At 45.6% G+C, this 16,524-nt stretch overlaps 1 protein-coding gene across 11 annotated transcripts in view; it reads left to right on the forward strand.

Annotated features, from left to right (window-relative positions):
• UBR4 (ubiquitin protein ligase E3 component n-recognin 4) overlaps positions 1-16,524 on the forward strand; it is a 128,723-nt gene that overhangs the window by 102,900 nt on the left and 9,299 nt on the right. For 7 of the 11 annotated variants that reach the window (XM_081308072.1, XM_081308071.1, XM_081308074.1 and 4 more), the window contains 14 exons: positions 497-694; positions 1,589-1,669; positions 3,892-3,979; positions 4,509-4,636; positions 5,524-5,631; positions 6,122-6,241; positions 6,931-7,121; positions 7,552-7,725; positions 8,192-8,291; positions 11,750-11,968; positions 12,707-12,820; positions 14,116-14,258; positions 14,838-14,993; positions 16,237-16,431. In XM_081308072.1, coding sequence (XP_081164198.1) covers positions 497-694; positions 1,589-1,669; positions 3,892-3,979; positions 4,509-4,636; positions 5,524-5,631; positions 6,122-6,241; positions 6,931-7,121; positions 7,552-7,725; positions 8,192-8,291; positions 11,750-11,968; positions 12,707-12,820; positions 14,116-14,258; positions 14,838-14,993; positions 16,237-16,431 — 2,015 coding nt within the window. The remainder of the gene's footprint in view (positions 1-496; positions 695-1,588; positions 1,670-3,891; positions 3,980-4,508; positions 4,637-5,523; positions 5,632-6,121; positions 6,242-6,930; positions 7,122-7,551; positions 7,726-8,191; positions 8,292-11,749; positions 11,969-12,706; positions 12,821-14,115; positions 14,259-14,837; positions 14,994-16,236; positions 16,432-16,524) is intronic. The other 4 variants (XM_081308073.1, XM_081308077.1, XM_081308069.1 and 1 more) reach the window with 1 other exon arrangement.

Genomic DNA, 16,524 nt, shown 5'->3' on the forward strand with positions numbered 1-16,524 from the left:
TGCAACACATGTGTCTTTTCTCTCTGGCTTGAGCTACATGGAAGCCCAGTGTGAACCCAAGACCCCTTCCTGCTATTGAGGAAGACATGAGTCTCCTCAGACAGCAATAAGAGGGCATTGGGGCTGGGTTTACAGTGTCATATAGTGTTGTGTCATATAGAGAGGTCCTCTCCACAACTTCAGGGTCATCAGTGACGCAGTCACTGGTCTTGTCTAGCCTTGCATGAGATGAGCATGTCACTTCCTCTGTGCTTTAGTGTTAGGCTTCCTCTCCTCGTCTACCTGAGTATCAGAGAAGATATTTGATATTTAAGGCTATTTGGATTGTATGTGGCCATTTAGAATGACCTCTGAGTTTTCTGTCCTTTATGTCTCTCATGTATAAAGGCTGGATGCATTTGGCATGTTCCCTTGGAGGGTCCATAGAACAAGGTAGCATGGTATAAATCTCTCCTTCCTCTGTCCCTTCTGATACATCCTTCTCTGTCTCCTCTAGGAGGAGAATGAAGTCACTGAGTTCTTTGTGACTCTGGAGAAGGATCCCCAACAAGAAGACTTTTTACAGGGCAGGATGCCTGGGAACCCGTATAGCAGCAATGAGCCAGGCATTGGGCCACTTATGAGGGATATAAAGAACAAGATTTGCCAGGACTGTGACCTGGTGGCTCTCCTGGAGGATGACAGTGGAATGGAGGTAATCAGGGAAGATAGTCTGCCGGAGACTAGTAGGAGTGTGGGCTGGGATCAAATCCAGCTGATTGTTCTAAGTAGCTGATTAGCCCTGGGAAGAGAGCTGACTTCGGCCTCCTCATCTATAAAGTACGGTTAATGATTCCCACTCTCTGCCTCCCTGGGTTTTACCAGTAATTACCTATGAATGGCTCTGCCCAAGGCATGGAATAAGCAAGTGGTTAATGGCTGTTGGTTATAGTGGTGATATGTTTCATTATCATTGTTTGCTTCTGGCAGAGATTTCTGAGAGATTCCAAGTTAATGGTACTCCCAGAATCCTGGCATTTTAGTGCCTATTTAAGTTTGTAGCCCTGTGTCTGATACTTTCTGGCAGACAACCTCTGGCGTCTGGTGTTAAATGTACATCATGGCCAGGCATGGTGACACATTCCTATAATCCCAGTGGCTTGGGAAGCTGAAATGGGAGGATAGCAAATTCAAGCCAGCCTCAGCAACAGCGAGGCTCTAAGCAACTCAGTGAGACCCTGTCTCTAAATAAAAATTCAAAATAGGGCTAGGGATGTGGCTCAGTGGCCAAGTGTTCCTGAGTTCAATCCCCAGTACAAAAAACCAAACAAACAAACAAAAAACACATTGTGTAGGACACATTGAATAAAACGAAAAATTGCCTTTTCTGGTACTAAAGTGGGCTCAAAATAGAAGGTCCTCAGCAGGGTTTCTAAACTGGAGTCCATGGTTGGGTTAGGGTGTTTATCCCTGAGCAGGTGTTTGATGGAAAGATCCATGACACACGGAAATTATAGATTATGAACCACTGCCATGAAGTGTTCTTTGATCTTGAGACTTACTTGCCTTACAATTAATTTGGAATAACGGCCTCATCTTTTCCCTTCAGCTTCTAGTGAACAATAAGATCATTAGTTTGGACCTTCCTGTGGCTGAGGTTTACAAAAAGGTCTGGTGTACCACAAATGAGGTATGTGCTTATTTTCTTGCTTGGAGGTATGGGTGTCCTTCTCTGACTCAACAGACTTGGACCAGGAAGAGCCATCACATGTCACCACTTACCTACCTTGGAAGAACCCTTAGGCATTTTGTTTTCTCTGTTTTATGGGGCATCAACCAGTTATCTTGTCTGCTTTTGGAAACATCTGACTAATGAAAATCAAAGAGCTTCAAGAAGGCACGAGCATTTTCTGCCTTGCAAGGTCTCAAATCCCAAAGATTTGAGGCCAGGTGGTGTTCTTTCTGAGCCCATGCTGTGATGGGGAATGTGGGCTATCTTGAACTTTGTATCCTCTTAAGAATTCAGCTTTCACAGGCACACCCCCTATGGAAAGCTGGGTCAGGAAGCATTGTTCCTTGGGGAACTGAAACTCAAATAGGCAGTTGTTCTCAAGGAGGGGAAAAGGAAATGAAGGAAATACAGTACTGTGGTCATTTTGGTCACCTTGATGCTTTTTGTCCTCTTAGGAAAGTCAGACATTTTACTTCCCCTTTCCCTTTTTTGTGTTTCTTTCTGTTTTCCTTCCTTTCCTCTCTGTGTCCCTTCCTTCTTCATTTTTCTGTTTCTGTTCCTTTTCTTCTTTTGTCTCTGCTGGGGCTCTTCAGTAAACATCAAATGTTTAACTTAGTTACAGCAAAGTAGTGTACTAGTGAAGCATAGCAAACATCTTTGTTTTGTGCTCTACCACTGAGCCACATCCCTGCCCCTTTTATTTTGAGACAGGGTGTCACTAAGTTATCTAGTCTGGCCTAGAATTTGCCATCCTCCTGCCTCAGCCTTCCTTTCAAGTAGCTGAGATTGTAGGCATGCACTATCATGCCTGGCACAGCAAACTTTTAAAAATACTTAGTCCCAAATATTTCTGTAGGAAAATAAATTGGCGATACACTGTACATTTTTGCCCCTCTCCTTTCTGTCCTCCCACTATGCCAGGAATCCTGGTCCCTGTTTCTGTTGCCAGTTAGGTAAATGTAGCATTGTTGACCGAGTGACAGACAGAAGACTGTCCCAGCCATTGTACCTTGCCAGTGACTTATTAGCATCCAAATAGAACAATACAGGCTTAATCTCCAATGCATGTTAAAAAAATAAATAAATAAAAAATAAAGATTAAGCACCCATGGGCACTCTTGTAAGTGGTGGTGGTACACCAAAGAATGCATGTGAGCATCTCCCCTCTGAACCATGAAGTCATATTTAAGTTGAAAATCATTCATTCTTCATGTTGGTGTGCTTACTTCACTGAGGGGTTCTGGAAAATTCCAGAGTTCATGATAGTTTTGTATCTGGGTCTTCAACTTCCTGTCCCTTCTCTACCCTCCGTCTGCCTGATAAATAGCCCATCTGTGCTCTGTTTTCTGTGGTGGTTTTCTCTGAGGAGTCCTCACTGGGCTTCCCTAGCTGGAGGCCCTTAAAGAACTGGCCTTTCTGACAGGGGCTCTTGTCTTGAAGCTGTGCATAGAGTTGGAAACAGGCAGATGGCATTGGGGTGGTGCCCACTTGCCACTCAATCCTAGAGCATGTCGTTGAGCACCTGCTTCTCACCTCCAAACCAAGTGCACCTGTGCTGGGGAGCCCAGCCCAGTGCCTGGCACCACATGGATTCCCACAGGGGCTTATTCCCAACCGTTCTAGTCAGGCTGTGGGTGTTAGCGTGGAGCAGTCTGGTCAAATCCTCTCCTTGTGTGATGACATGGAGATTTCACACTCTTCCAGGTAGAGACTGATGGGTTCTCATTTTTCCCTCAGTGCCTGAGACCTGCATTGAAGCTCTTTGATGTAAATGAACTTGCTTGACGTGATTCTTTGGGTAGTAGTCCCAGGAGTTGGAGTTTTTCCTGAGCAAGGCATAGGCTTAGATTTAGAATGGGGCTTACGGCTGGATAACTGAACAAGCTGTTGAGCCTGGTACAAAAGGATAATGTAAAGTGCTTCATTAGCATAGGACCTACTTAGCCCTTAATAAAAAGGTGTGAATGAGATTACGCATAAAGTCTACGTGATGCTTACCCTGCAGTGGACACTTACCCTCCTTTCTCCTAAGGAATTGCAGTGTGTTTTGAGACGGGGCTCAGGCCTTGTAGAAAAGCAGAGGTGCTTCATGTTGCTGGGCATTAAGCCTAACAGGTGCTGGATCCTGTGCATTTTTCTGGGCTTATTATAAGTGCTTTTCTCCAACTTTCTCTGCTCAGGGAGAGCCCATGAGAATTGTTTATCGAATGCGGGGGCTGCTGGGCGATGCTACTGAGGAGTTCATTGAGTCCTTGGACTCCACCACAGGTAATGTCCCTTCCACCTACAGTGCTGCACATGGACTTGGGGTTTCAGAACACATGGTCCTGTCCAGGAACTTGGGTATTCTCAACAAATACTCTTTTATACTCTGCATCAGAGCTGTGGATTTACCTTTCTATGGAGGAAAATATAGACATCAGGGCCTGATTTCAACACATCTGAAGATTGAGAGTGATCAAGCTTTTAGGGCAAAAATGCAGTTAGCAATAAATTTGAGTTTAGTTTTATTTTTGTTCGGGTTTTGCTTTGTTCTCCCATTGGTGATAGTGATTGTTGTAGTTTCCTGTTTGAATAAGTGATTTTAATTGACTTGAACCTTAAGAAAAGCTCTTTTTGGAATGACGTTGTGTAGTCTAGTATCCAATATTGACCCTTTTTTTGTGGCTGTCTTTATTGGAGGTAGGGAAAAGGGCCTTCTGCTCTCAGCCCAGGAGAGGGCTGTTGCATTCTGGGGATTCTGATTTATTCCCATCTTCACCTATCTCCATTCTTCGTGGCTTTCCTTTTCTTCCAGATGAAGAAGAAGATGAAGAAGAAGTGTACAAGATGGCTGGTGTAATGGCCCAGTGTGGGGGCCTAGAATGCATGCTTAACAGATTGGCTGGGATCAAAGATTTCAAGCAGGGCCGCCCCCTTCTAACAGTAAGTTGTGGGCAGCAGGGCTGGGATCAGCCTTTCTGCACTGGGAAGGAGAGGCCTCTGCAACACAAAGCTATGGCCATTTGTGCCACTTAACCCTAGAGGGCAGCATGGTGCCATGGACCAGCGAAGAACCTGATAGTTCCCTACACACTCTGAATCATTGACCCCCTACTCCTCTTTCCTGGCCTGCTCCCCCAAAACCCAGTGTCATGGCAGCCTCTAGTACTTCTTTAGTCATCTATGGAACCAATAATCTCATTATTTTCCTCCAACTAACTGCACTATGTCAATCATCATTAATAATTTTTTTTTATTGCTTTTTAAGTGGCTTGTAATGTAACTAATTTCTCACATTGTAGGATCTTGTTTGGAGGTTTTTCTGGCTATTTTATTAGTCAGAATTACAGGATTCCAGAGGCACCACAAATATTTCACTACTATTTTTATCCCTAGAATATATAAGGCTAAATATTATCATGTCTGTTTTAAATGACCTGCCTGGTGCTTGAGCTCCCATAGTCTCTAGGAACTTTGGCATCATTCTGTTTACCATTGGTTCAGGCTCTTAGTGTCAGAATTTCCCCAAGACAGAGTATCAGTACTCATCCCATTAGGAACCTGTGTCACTGCCATCATTTAGGGATGATAGAAATAAGCCCAGCTTCTGGGTGTGGCCTCTGGAGAACATTGCTGTTTTAAATGCCAACCTGTTAAGAGCCCCGCCACCTTACCATGTCTCCTTTGTGTTCATTTCCCCTGCTGCCCCCCTGCATTTCAGAAGGAGTACCTACTGATTACACATAACCCTCTGAGACTACATTCCTGCTGGTCCCCATATCTTACCCTTGTGGACACTCTCATGGGCTTTGATTTGCTTCTCTTGTCAGGTGCTGCTGAAATTGTTCAGTTACTGTGTGAAGGTGAAAGTCAACCGGCAACAGTTAGTCAAGCTGGAAATGAACACTTTGAATGTCATGCTGGGAACTCTAAACTTGGTAAGAAGTTGAGGCTTCAGATGATGAAGAGGGAGCATTTGTAGCCCTAGGTCGAGGCTGGGGGGCATCTTCAGTTCTGGGCAAGGTGAAATGGACTTGCAGCCTCTTCAAGGCCTCCATCTCTCTGACTGACTGATAGAGAAATGTGGGTCCTTCCAGTGCCCCCTTCCTCATGCTAACTTTTGCCTATGCTCTTGCTATGGCACCCCAGAGCTTCCTTGTCCCTTTTCTGAATTCAGATGAGAGGAAGGTAGTCCTTGAAATAGTCCATAAGCCACACCAATAGAAAAGTAGTACCCTTCTCCTCTGGGCACCCAAGAAAGAGACCTGCACATTTTCATTGTTGTCAAAATCCCACATGCTTGTCTCCTTTTCAGAACAGGCACGTTGTGTGTATTCACACAGTTTCTGGGAATTAAGGCCATGTAGGGCATCAGATGTCATCAGCAATGGTTGTATCCTGAGAGTGTCTGGGTCTCTTCTTCTACAGGCCCTGGTAGCTGAGCAGGAGAGCAAGGACAGTGGGGGTGCGGCTGTGGCCGAGCAGGTGCTTAGCATCATGGAGATCATTCTAGATGAGTCCAATGCTGAGCCCTTGAGCGAGGATAAGGTAAGTATAGGGCCCACTCCCTCCCTGACAGACACTGGAACCTGCCCTGTCTCATTACCAGCAGTAGGCATGTCTGTGTCCAGCCAAATTGAACCCAGAATGACCCTCTCAAGTCACAGGAATGGCAAGATTTAACTATGGGAACATCATTATCTTAGAGCCTGAAATCTTTGAATTCAGAAGAAACATAGCTGCTAAGGATGTTCTTTCACTAAAACAGTGCTCCTTGATGGAATCAGGGCTTGTCTTAGCTGATAGTCAGGAACCTTTGTCAACTGAGGATACCTTAAGCCCAGAGAAATGAAATGAGCTGTTCGATGCCTTATAGTTGATCACTGGTAGATTCAGGCCTAGAACACAGTTCAGTTTCTCTCCATTGTCTCCACCTACAACTCTCTCCATTCTTATTGGTACCAGTGATTTGGCCAGAAATATGCCCAGATGGATGTTCAGCCCTCTGGATTCTCTGGGAGGAGGGGAGATTGTACTAGTTCATTTTGACCACCTGAGATTGTTGAGAGACCATCACAGAAACTTAGAAAGTAATTTATCAAGTGAAACTCCTGCTGTTTATAATTGCCCAGGAAGTGTTAAAAACCAGTTCTTCTGTGTCTGATGGGAATGGATGACCTTATGGGGTCAGCTGTTGACTACACAGTCCTGACTTCACCCCCACTTCTCTTTTGCAGGGCAACCTCCTCCTCACAGGTGACAAGGATCAACTTGTGATGCTCTTGGACCAGATCAACAGCACCTTTGTCCGCTCCAATCCTAGTGTTCTCCAGGGCCTGCTTCGCATCATCCCATACCTCTCCTTTGGAGAGGTGGAGAAAATGCAGATCCTGGTAGAGCGGTTCAAACCGTACTGCAACTTTGATAAGTATGTGAGAGTCCCCACAAAAGCCTAAACTAGTTCTGGGAGACCAAGGAAGGAACACTGAATTTCTGTTAGATTTTTATGTCCCCCTTCTGGCTTTTAAGGAACTCGGTCTAGTGGGGGAGGCAACAATTGAAATATATTGTGTTAAAGTAGAGCTGGCTAGCAGACAAGGTGAAGTAGTTTGTGAGATGGAAAGGGGCATGATAAGGTGGAGCTGTGTACACAAAAGCTTGAAAATGCAAAAAAAAAAAAAAAACCGGTGTGAGTTTTGGCACATAGCAGCTAAGAGGGAGAGTGGCATGGTCAGGTCCAAGGATTTTTATCATGATGGAGTTTGGACTAGAGGTGGTTGGTGATTGTTAACCAAGAGAATGACGTGGTGGGTTTTTGTTTTACCTTCACACCTTCAGATTCTGCTCTCTGCTCCTAGGTACGATGAAGACCACAGTGGTGATGATAAAGTCTTCTTGGACTGCTTCTGCAAAATCGCAGCTGGCATCAAGAACAACAGCAATGGGCATCAGCTGAAAGATCTGATCCTCCAGAAGGGAATCACCCAGAATGCTCTGGACTACATGAAGAAGCACATCCCTAGTGCCAAGAAGTGAGAAGCCCTCCTCCAGAGACTGGGTCTTCCCTCCCTGTCATTGGTCTTCTCTGTCACCATCTTGGTGCAGAGCTTCATGCCCATTGCTCTTCTCGGAGACTTCCCTCCCCTTCTGGAAACTATCAGGGTGACCACTCAACAACTGCAGAGTCCTTAAGGAAAAGATGGCAGCTTTTTTGTTTCTATTCAGGCTTATCACTTCCGTCTAGTTTCTAGGCTGAGCTGGGTAGTTCTTATCAAATCTTTGTGACATTCTTAATGGGTCTGGTTTAAATCAGTAGTGGGAAAGCCAGGTGTAGTAGTGCAGGTCTATAATCCTAGTAACTCAGAAAGCTGAGGCAAGAGGATCACAAGTTCAAAATGAACACACACGCTCTGGGAGTGTAAGTAAGCCAGAATGAACGACTGACTTCCAAGTGCTTTGCTTCTCTGGCCTGCTAATACGATTTCTTCTGTTTTGCAGTTTGGATGCTGACATTTGGAAAAAGTTTTTATCTCGTCCAGCCTTGCCATTTATCTTGAGGCTTCTTCGAGGGCTGGCTATCCAGCACCCTGCCACCCAGGTGAGTGGCCAGTGTGCATGTGGACCTTGTTCTGTAGATAGGATGTGTGGTAGGAGGGAGCCATTTACTCTCTTATATCTATCACCAACTGAACAAAGAACCGCTGATGTGATTCTACTCAATTCCTAGAGTAGAAGGGACTTTTAGGAGTCATCTAGTTCTCTCTGTGCAGAGGGAAGTAATTATATTTGTGATTTCCACCTTTGCTTAGTCTTAAGTAAGGTTTCTTGTCTCATGGATCAGCTGTATAGCATTTGAACTATGAGGGTCATGACTTGGCCAGACTGTAAAACAGTTATATGACTTCTGACCACAGTTTCTGGGACATTCACAATACCATTGCCACCATTTTCTGCTGTGCCTCAGGCAGCTGAAAACTCTACCAGGGGAGGTCCGTCCATTCTACTCAGCCCGTTCCTGATCTCTCCCCACTGGGCTGAGGTGTCTATTAACCCTTCACAAATCCTAACTGGCCCCCAAAAGCAGGTAACCAGGGCTGGGTTTTTTTTTTTTCCTCCAAACTTCATTTTATATAACTATAGATTCATATGCAGTCATTAAATAATACAGGGAAATGGTATGTACCCAGTCTTTTCCAATGAAGGCATCTTGCACAACTACAGCATGTGTCACAGCCACTGTTAATCCTGACAGTCAAGATACAAGACAAATTCATCACCACACGGATCCCTCTTGTTACCCTTTTGTAGCTGCATCCACTTCCCTCTACGCCCCTGCCAGGAGACACTGGAGCTGATCTGTGTTTCATTTTTATAATTTGTCATTTCAGGGGTTGTCATGTGCATGGAATCATACTGTGTGTAACCTTTTGGGATTGGCTTCTTTTACTAAGCATGATTTTCTAGAGATTGACCTGGCTGTTGCCTGTATCAATACATGTATTCCTTTTTACTGCTTCACAGTGTTCTGTGGTAGAGACATAGCCCAGTCAGTTTAATCGTCCACCCACTAAAGGATAATTGGTTGTTTCCAGTTTTGGACTATTAGTTATGAAGCTGCTGTGAACATTCAGGTGCAGGGTTTTGGGTAAATTTAAGTTTTCAATTTCTAAGAAAAATGCCCACGAGTACAGTTACTCAGTTGAATAGTAGTTGCATGTTTTGTTTACAAGAAATCAAAGATCCCTATAGCAGCATGTGTGTAGTCTGGTTTCTCTGCATCATTACTAGCAGTTGGAGGCTGTGTTGATTTTCCGCCTCCTGCAGATGTGCAGTGACCTCTTGCTGTTGTGCTGGCTGTGTCTCCCTGGTGGCTGTGCTGCTGCACAGGCACCCCTTTCCATGTGCTTCATGTGTCTCTCTTTTTCAGTGAAATGACTTTATATCTTTTGCCCATTTTTTAGGTGGATTATTTAATTTTTTTTTAATGTTGAGTTTTGAGAGTCCTTAGGGTGTATTTTTTTTAATATCTATAATGTTCTATATTGAATGTGGTTCCAATTTCTTATTTGATGCTCTGTTCTGATAACTCGCTCCAAAAATGTGATAATTCTATTAAAGATTCTTGCAAGTGTTCTACTCCAGTCTTTATTGTTCTAAACTCTTGTTCAACTCAGTACAGATTGTCACAATTAGCTATTTTTGTAGAGATGATTTTTTGCAGTAAGGGTCTTCCCATATATTGTTTTCTGTTGCTGTGAGGAAGCTCTATTTTGCAGAGGACTAAGTCAAGGAACAGCTGTGATTGAGCCCTATAGTCTCCAATCAGCTGCTTCCTGGGCTTGCTTTCATTATTAAATTGAATTCTTTTCTTTAGAGTAAAACTTTATCTAGTTAAATGCTTGGCATTCATAATTTTCTTTCAGAGGATTTATTGAGCAGCTGTCATGTCTAGTACTGGGCTGAGCTAAGTTGCTGAACGAGATGTTCAGTGTGCCTGATGGAAGATGGAACCAGAAAAATAGTAGTGACCATGCAATGAGATAGATGTGGTGTGGAAGGGGACAAAGGGAAGAGGATTTTTAGGAAGAGAGAGTGATACCTGGAAAGGCTCAGAGGCAAAAGAAAGCTTGAAGCATCATAAGAAATGGAAGCAGTTGTATAGGGCAGAGGAGGTATGGCAAGAGCTAACAGTGAGTCCAAGAATATTCTCCAATGAGAGGAGTGTGCATTTTCTCTAGTGGGCAGTGCCTGGCCATATTACAGAGAAGACCCTGAAGGGAGGTGAGACTGGAAGTAGGCTACTGTCATGGTCAAGGGGAGTGCAGTGGCAGCTTGGACTAGTTAGTAGACTCAACAGAGACCTGGGAGGTAGAATAATGGATTTAGAGACTGTGCACATTGAAGAAGCTGGATGGATCAGGAACACTGCTCAGTCCCTGGATTGGGTGTCGAGGTGAATGGCAGTGTGGTGCAAGGTGGTGGTGGACCCGGGAGGTTTGAGAGTGTGTGGGAAATATTCTTTAGCATACCTTGTGGATGTTTGTTCTATCCTCTTTGCTGAAATGTGAACTGACAGCAGTCTTTTGTTTCCCTGTCACCTAAAACACTCCTTCACACACATATACATCCATGTTCACTCACAGTAGATACCCAGGGTGTTAAGTTTGGGGCACCTGTGGGAAAAGTTCAATAGGATTTGAAATATGGGCTCAGCTTATAGAAGCACGAGACATAAGATAACATGTAATTTTGCTGAGGTGCGATTTAAAGCATAGCTGCAGTGAGCTAGCAGATGATCTGAGTTGAGAGCCGAGTTTTGCAAGTTAGCTTTGTTGTTTTCAACTTATTGTCAGATATATAGTCATTGCTATCAGTTCACTGGTGATGGGGTGGTGGTGATGCTCAGTGAGCACACCTAGGGGCCTTTTCCAGGCACCATCTGCCTTGGGTGTTCTGACATCCTCCACAGCGCCTGATGACCAGTGCCATGGTACTGTGACTTCCAACCTTCTCAAGCACGGGGGTTGATATCTGTTTTTATTTGTTTTTTTATTATCTCTGCTCACACATATACTAGTTGTGCCTCTCGTATCCCTGGGTTGAGGAAGCTGTGCCCTAGGTTCAGAGGGCCCGGAGGGCTCCCAGATGAAGAACCTAAGAGCAGTGTGTCATGAACCACAGTGCCTGCTCTGCCTGGCGGGCTGCTGCTTCTCTTGTCAGGAAAAGAGGCCCTGCTGGCCCTGTTCACTCTCATTGTGCTAGCTATTTTACATGGGCCATTTGATTTTTAATTTTCACTTCCACCCTGGCATTATCCCTGTTTTACAATTGGAAACACTGAAGCTAAAGATTGTAGCAACAAGTGAAGGGCAGTAGCAGAGCCACCCTCCTTCCATGTGTCATTATGGAATCAGAGGGTCTCATTGCAGTTGAGCAAGTGACAGATTGTGTGTATTAGTTGATTTTTCAGATCTTTATGCTCCTGGGAAGAAGGCTTGTCTCAAGAGTTGGATACATGTATCTCTCTGGTCTCTCTCTTATCTCTCTTATTGGCAGGTTCTGATTGGAACCGACTCCATCACAAACCTGCATAAACTGGAGCAGGTGTCCAGTGACGAGGGCATTGGGACTCTGGCAGAGAACCTGCTGGAGGCACTGCGGGAACACCCTGATGTAAACAAGAAGATTGACGCAGCCCGCAGGGAGACCCGGGCTGAGAAGAAGCGCATGGCCATGGCGATGAGGCAGAAGGCCCTGGGCACCCTGGGCATGACGGTAAAGCCACCTCCTCGAGTCCTGGGTTGACAATGGTGTAGGTGAAGGCAGGAACTAAGTATACTGGTACCTCAGAGGTGTGACTGCTGTTCTGCTTATAGATGGGGCTCAGGGTTGACTTAGCAAAAGTTAACAAAAACAGTAAAAATACCATTGGGTATTGAGGATTTGCTGCGTGCCAGGCACAATGCTGGAACACCTTACTTATATAAGATTTTTGTTTAAACCCTCAAGTGATTCTGTGAGTTGATAGCATTATATTCATTTTTCCACATGAAGAAATTGAGAAGTCAGTAGGTCAAGGCACAAAACTAATTGGTCGACAGGGTTTTGATCAGGATCTGTTCGACACAAAGGGCTCTGTGCTTCTCTATCCCACCTTAGAGGAAGCAGTAATCCTAGAAGAGCCTTGTCCCTGCAAACTTGAATGTCAGCAGTTTCAACAATCACACTGTAATGGTGAGCCAGTCAGAATGCAGCAGCTCTTCCCAGCTGAGACCTGGCATTGCTGGAACAAAGAAAGGGGGCTTTTTTTGGTGGCAAATGGAAGTACCACTCGGAGTTCCCGTTGGAAGTTTTCCTCTGCCTCAAGGGTTCCTGTAGGGAGGGGAGAATAGCAAAAGAATCTGAGTCTGAAGGACTTTGCTCTTGATGTTAACAGTGTTTAAGCGTCCCCAGGTCAGGGTGGAAGGGCATGTGAGAATCCCCTTCTGACATGCTACCTGGGTTCTCTTACAGACAAACGAAAAAGGCCAGGTGGTGACCAAGACTGCGCTCCTGAAGCAGATGGAAGAGCTAATTGAGGAGCCCGGCCTCACATGCTGCATCTGCAGAGAGGGATACAAGTTCCAGGTACCACTGCTGGGCAACAGTTGGCCTCAGGGACATGGGCTCTGAGGGCATGGTCTGGCCTCATTTTCAGGCAGTGTCCCTTTCCTGCAGACCCTATTGTTCTTAGCCTGGGGTCAAGGCTGTATGCTGTCCTCTTTTAAAGGCAGGAAGGCACACTGAACATCACCATCCTTGATGACAAATAGCACCCACTGGGTTCCTTCTGTATGTGAGGCCTCAGGCTCAGAGCTCTGTGTAAACTGGGTAATCATGTCTCAAATGTAAAAAAGCCCCAGTTTATGGTCAAGAAAACAAAAGACACATGGTGGAGCCAGAATTCCAGCTGGAGCTGCTCTGACTCCAGACCTGGGATCTTCATAGCACACTGTGCTGCTTTCATTCAGGATGATGAGGGAAAAGATCAGAGCCCCCACTTTCCAGGCATATTCAAGCTAGATTAACCTGAAAGGAGTAGAGCAGCAGGTGACCTATTTCTCCCCTGAAGGCCTAGAAGGTGGTCTCTTCCTCCCCAGCATGAACTAACCACTCTCAGCACCCAGGGTGTGGAAGGGCAAGTGTCTCTGTTGGTCCTGCTGTGCTGTAGCTTCCTCAGCACTGCCTGTCAACTCCTGAAAAGCAGGTGACTTATCAAGAAAGCAGCACGTCCTGCATTTCCAAATGGATGAGATCCAGAGAGAAGGATGGCATGGGCTTGCTTCTCTGCCTGACTGCTCAGCCCCTCCTGTTGGCTACTTTCATACCCCTTTCCCTAGGCTGTACCTAGCTTGGTGCCAAACCCACAGCTGAGGTGCCAATGTTTTGGTACATTTCTGCTGCTATATGTAACAAAATGTCCAGATCAATCTGTAAAGAACAAAGATTCATTTAGCTTATAGTTCTGGAAGTCCAAGAGCATAGTGCTGAAATCTCGGTTTCTGGTAAGATCTCTTGGGCAAAGTGCAAGGATATGGGGGCCGGGGCGTCCAAGAGAGGCACCAAGCCCTCTCACGACACCCCTCAGGGAACTGCTGGTCTTTGTGAGGGTGGAGCCCTGACCTGATTGCCTCTTAAAGATCCCACCACCCTCAATGCTGCTCTGAGGAATTACACCTCAGCTTGATTTTTGATGAGAATAAACCATTTTTAACCAGAGCACCTGCTCTTCTGTGCACTTCCCTGCGTAAAGCAGCCTAATCCTAGGGCATTGCCTGGGAAGGAGGACACTCAGTTCTCCTCACTCTGTTTTACCTCCTTCCTAAGCCTGAGGTGGGGTTTTCTCTTCATCTCTCCTCTCTTATCATCTGTTGTCTTTGCAGCCCACAAAGGTCCTGGGCATTTACACCTTCACTAAGCGGGTAGCCTTGGAGGAGATGGAGAACAAGCCCCGGAAACAGCAGGGCTATAGCACCGTGTCCCACTTCAACATTGTGCACTACGACTGTCACCTGGCTGCTGTCAGGTAGGCACTGGCTTTTGCAGAGTGGCTCCTTCAGCAGGTCTTCCCAGAGCCTCCCTTTTCTCTCATGTATGCTTCTGCTCTGGACCTACATTATTTCTGAGGAGTGGGCCACTTCCCTAAAGCCCTGGAGTTGCAGGGAGTGGGACTGCCAACCCCGAGGTTCTAAATCTACACTTTAGTCTCTGCGGAGTAATCATGTTCTACCTTAAACCATAGGCCAGAAGCCATTCTTGATGTAGGGACCCAAGGCTGGTAAAAAGTAGTTTGTTGACCTAAGTTAGTGAAGCCAGCCTTTGCCATGGTTTATAGAAGTCTGGACCTGCCACGGCCCACCCAACTACAGGGTGAGAGAAAGGAGCACCCTCAGTTTCTGGGGAACTGTTTAAAATTTTGATTGGTTGCTCCACTCCTCCCTTCATTATGAAACTCAGGTCTGTAGACTTGCTCCTTAAGTCCAGAGATTATAAATGGCTCATTCTCCCTATAGGTCAGAGCATGGCCTAACGTACTTACTGTTAAACAGCAAGCCTCCCTTTCCCCCATCCGCCCAGGTGTCTCATGCCAGCTTAATTCCAGTAGTCATTTGTCCCTGCTCTACTCCCCACCCAGGTTGGCTCGAGGCCGGGAAGAGTGGGAAAGTGCCGCTCTGCAGAATGCCAACACTAAGTGCAATGGGCTCCTCCCGGTCTGGGGGCCCCATGTCCCTGAATCGGCTTTTGCCACTTGCTTGGCAAGGTGAGTATCAAGCATTTCCCATGGTAAAAACTATGGAATTTGCCAAGCACAGTGGTGCATGCCTGTGATATCAGCAATGGGAGGCTGAGACAAGAGGAATACGAGTTTAAGGCCAGCTTCAGCAACTTAGTGAGACCTGGTCTCAAAAATCTAAAAAGGGCTGGGGATGGAGTGCCCCTGGGTTCAAAAGTCCTCGCCTGCTGAGCCCCAGGAAAAGGAGAGGTGAGGAAAAGGAGAACCTTTGGTTTCTGAGACACTGTTTAAAATTATGGTTGGTCATTCTCCTTCTGCTGATTTTATGACATAAAACTCAGACTCCTAACTTAGTCCTTAAGGCCAGAATGTCCTGGAATTCACTTATAATTGTATATGGCTCTGATGTTTAAATAATAAAAACAACCAGGCCTGTGATGTATGCCTATAACCCCAGCTACTTGGGAGGAGGATCACAGATTCAAGGCCAGCTGAGGCAATTCAGTGAGACCCTGTCTCAAAAATGGCTGGGAATGGAGCTGAGTGATAGAGTGCCTTGCAGTCAATCCCTAGTAACAATAAAAAAAGGAAAGGAAATAATAATAATAATAATAACAACAACAACAATGAAAGTAGCTTAGTTGCATGGAGGATACGGGACTCCTTTTAAGGCTTCCCTGTATCTGAAAATCCAGAGTGGAATAGCTTAAGCTTCTCTGAGATCCGTGTCCTAGTGGGGCTTCATGGCACAGTGGCCCCTTACCAAGTCCTGTTTTAAAGCTCAATAACAAAAAGATATTTACTATAAACCAGGCTCTGAGAGTAATAATGATGAAAGTAACAAAGGGTATCATATTTATAGGTTTGCCGTATGTTGTTTCTGGCAGTACAGAGAGGTTAAGTAGTTTACTCAAAGTCACCCAACTAATAAGAGACAAGGCCCAGAAAGATAGAATTATATATTGACTTATTAAAAAAAATAAATAAATGAATTTGAAGGTTGAAGAGAGAGTTCCTGTGGGTAGATCATCTTGCCAGAATGGAGTAAGTTCCATGTTTCCTCCAAAATATATCATGTATCCACAATATGTGCTATGACATCTGTCCACACTTAGGGAATGTCACACTTGGTCACAGCAGAAATGAAAATGCCCTGTGGTCTTGTCTCCTGCTGGCCCTGCCCTTGTCCCCAGCTCTCCCTCTGGTTCTGTCAACCTGGCTTTCTCCAGGAACTCACTCCAGCTTCCATGTTTGTGCTGCTTCTCTCCAGGCACAACACTTACCTCCAGGAGTGTACGGGCCAGCGGGAGCCTACGTACCAGCTCAATATCCACGACATCAAGCTGCTCTTCCTGCGCTTTGCCATGGAGCAGTCTTTCAGCGCAGACACCGGCGGGGGTGGCCGGGAGAGTAACATCCACCTGATCCCGTACATCATTCACACTGTGCTTTACGTCCTGAACACGTCAGTATCCTGTAGCCCAGTGGGTGGCCTACCCCATGGACCCTCTGCCCCACAAGACCCCCTGGCTTTCCCATCACCTCTCTATTTAGTTCC

This window comes from Spermophilus citellus, assembly GCF_964194105.1.
Source record: "Spermophilus citellus genome assembly, chromosome: 9".
Taxonomy (NCBI): Eukaryota; Metazoa; Chordata; class Mammalia; order Rodentia; family Sciuridae; genus Spermophilus; species Spermophilus citellus.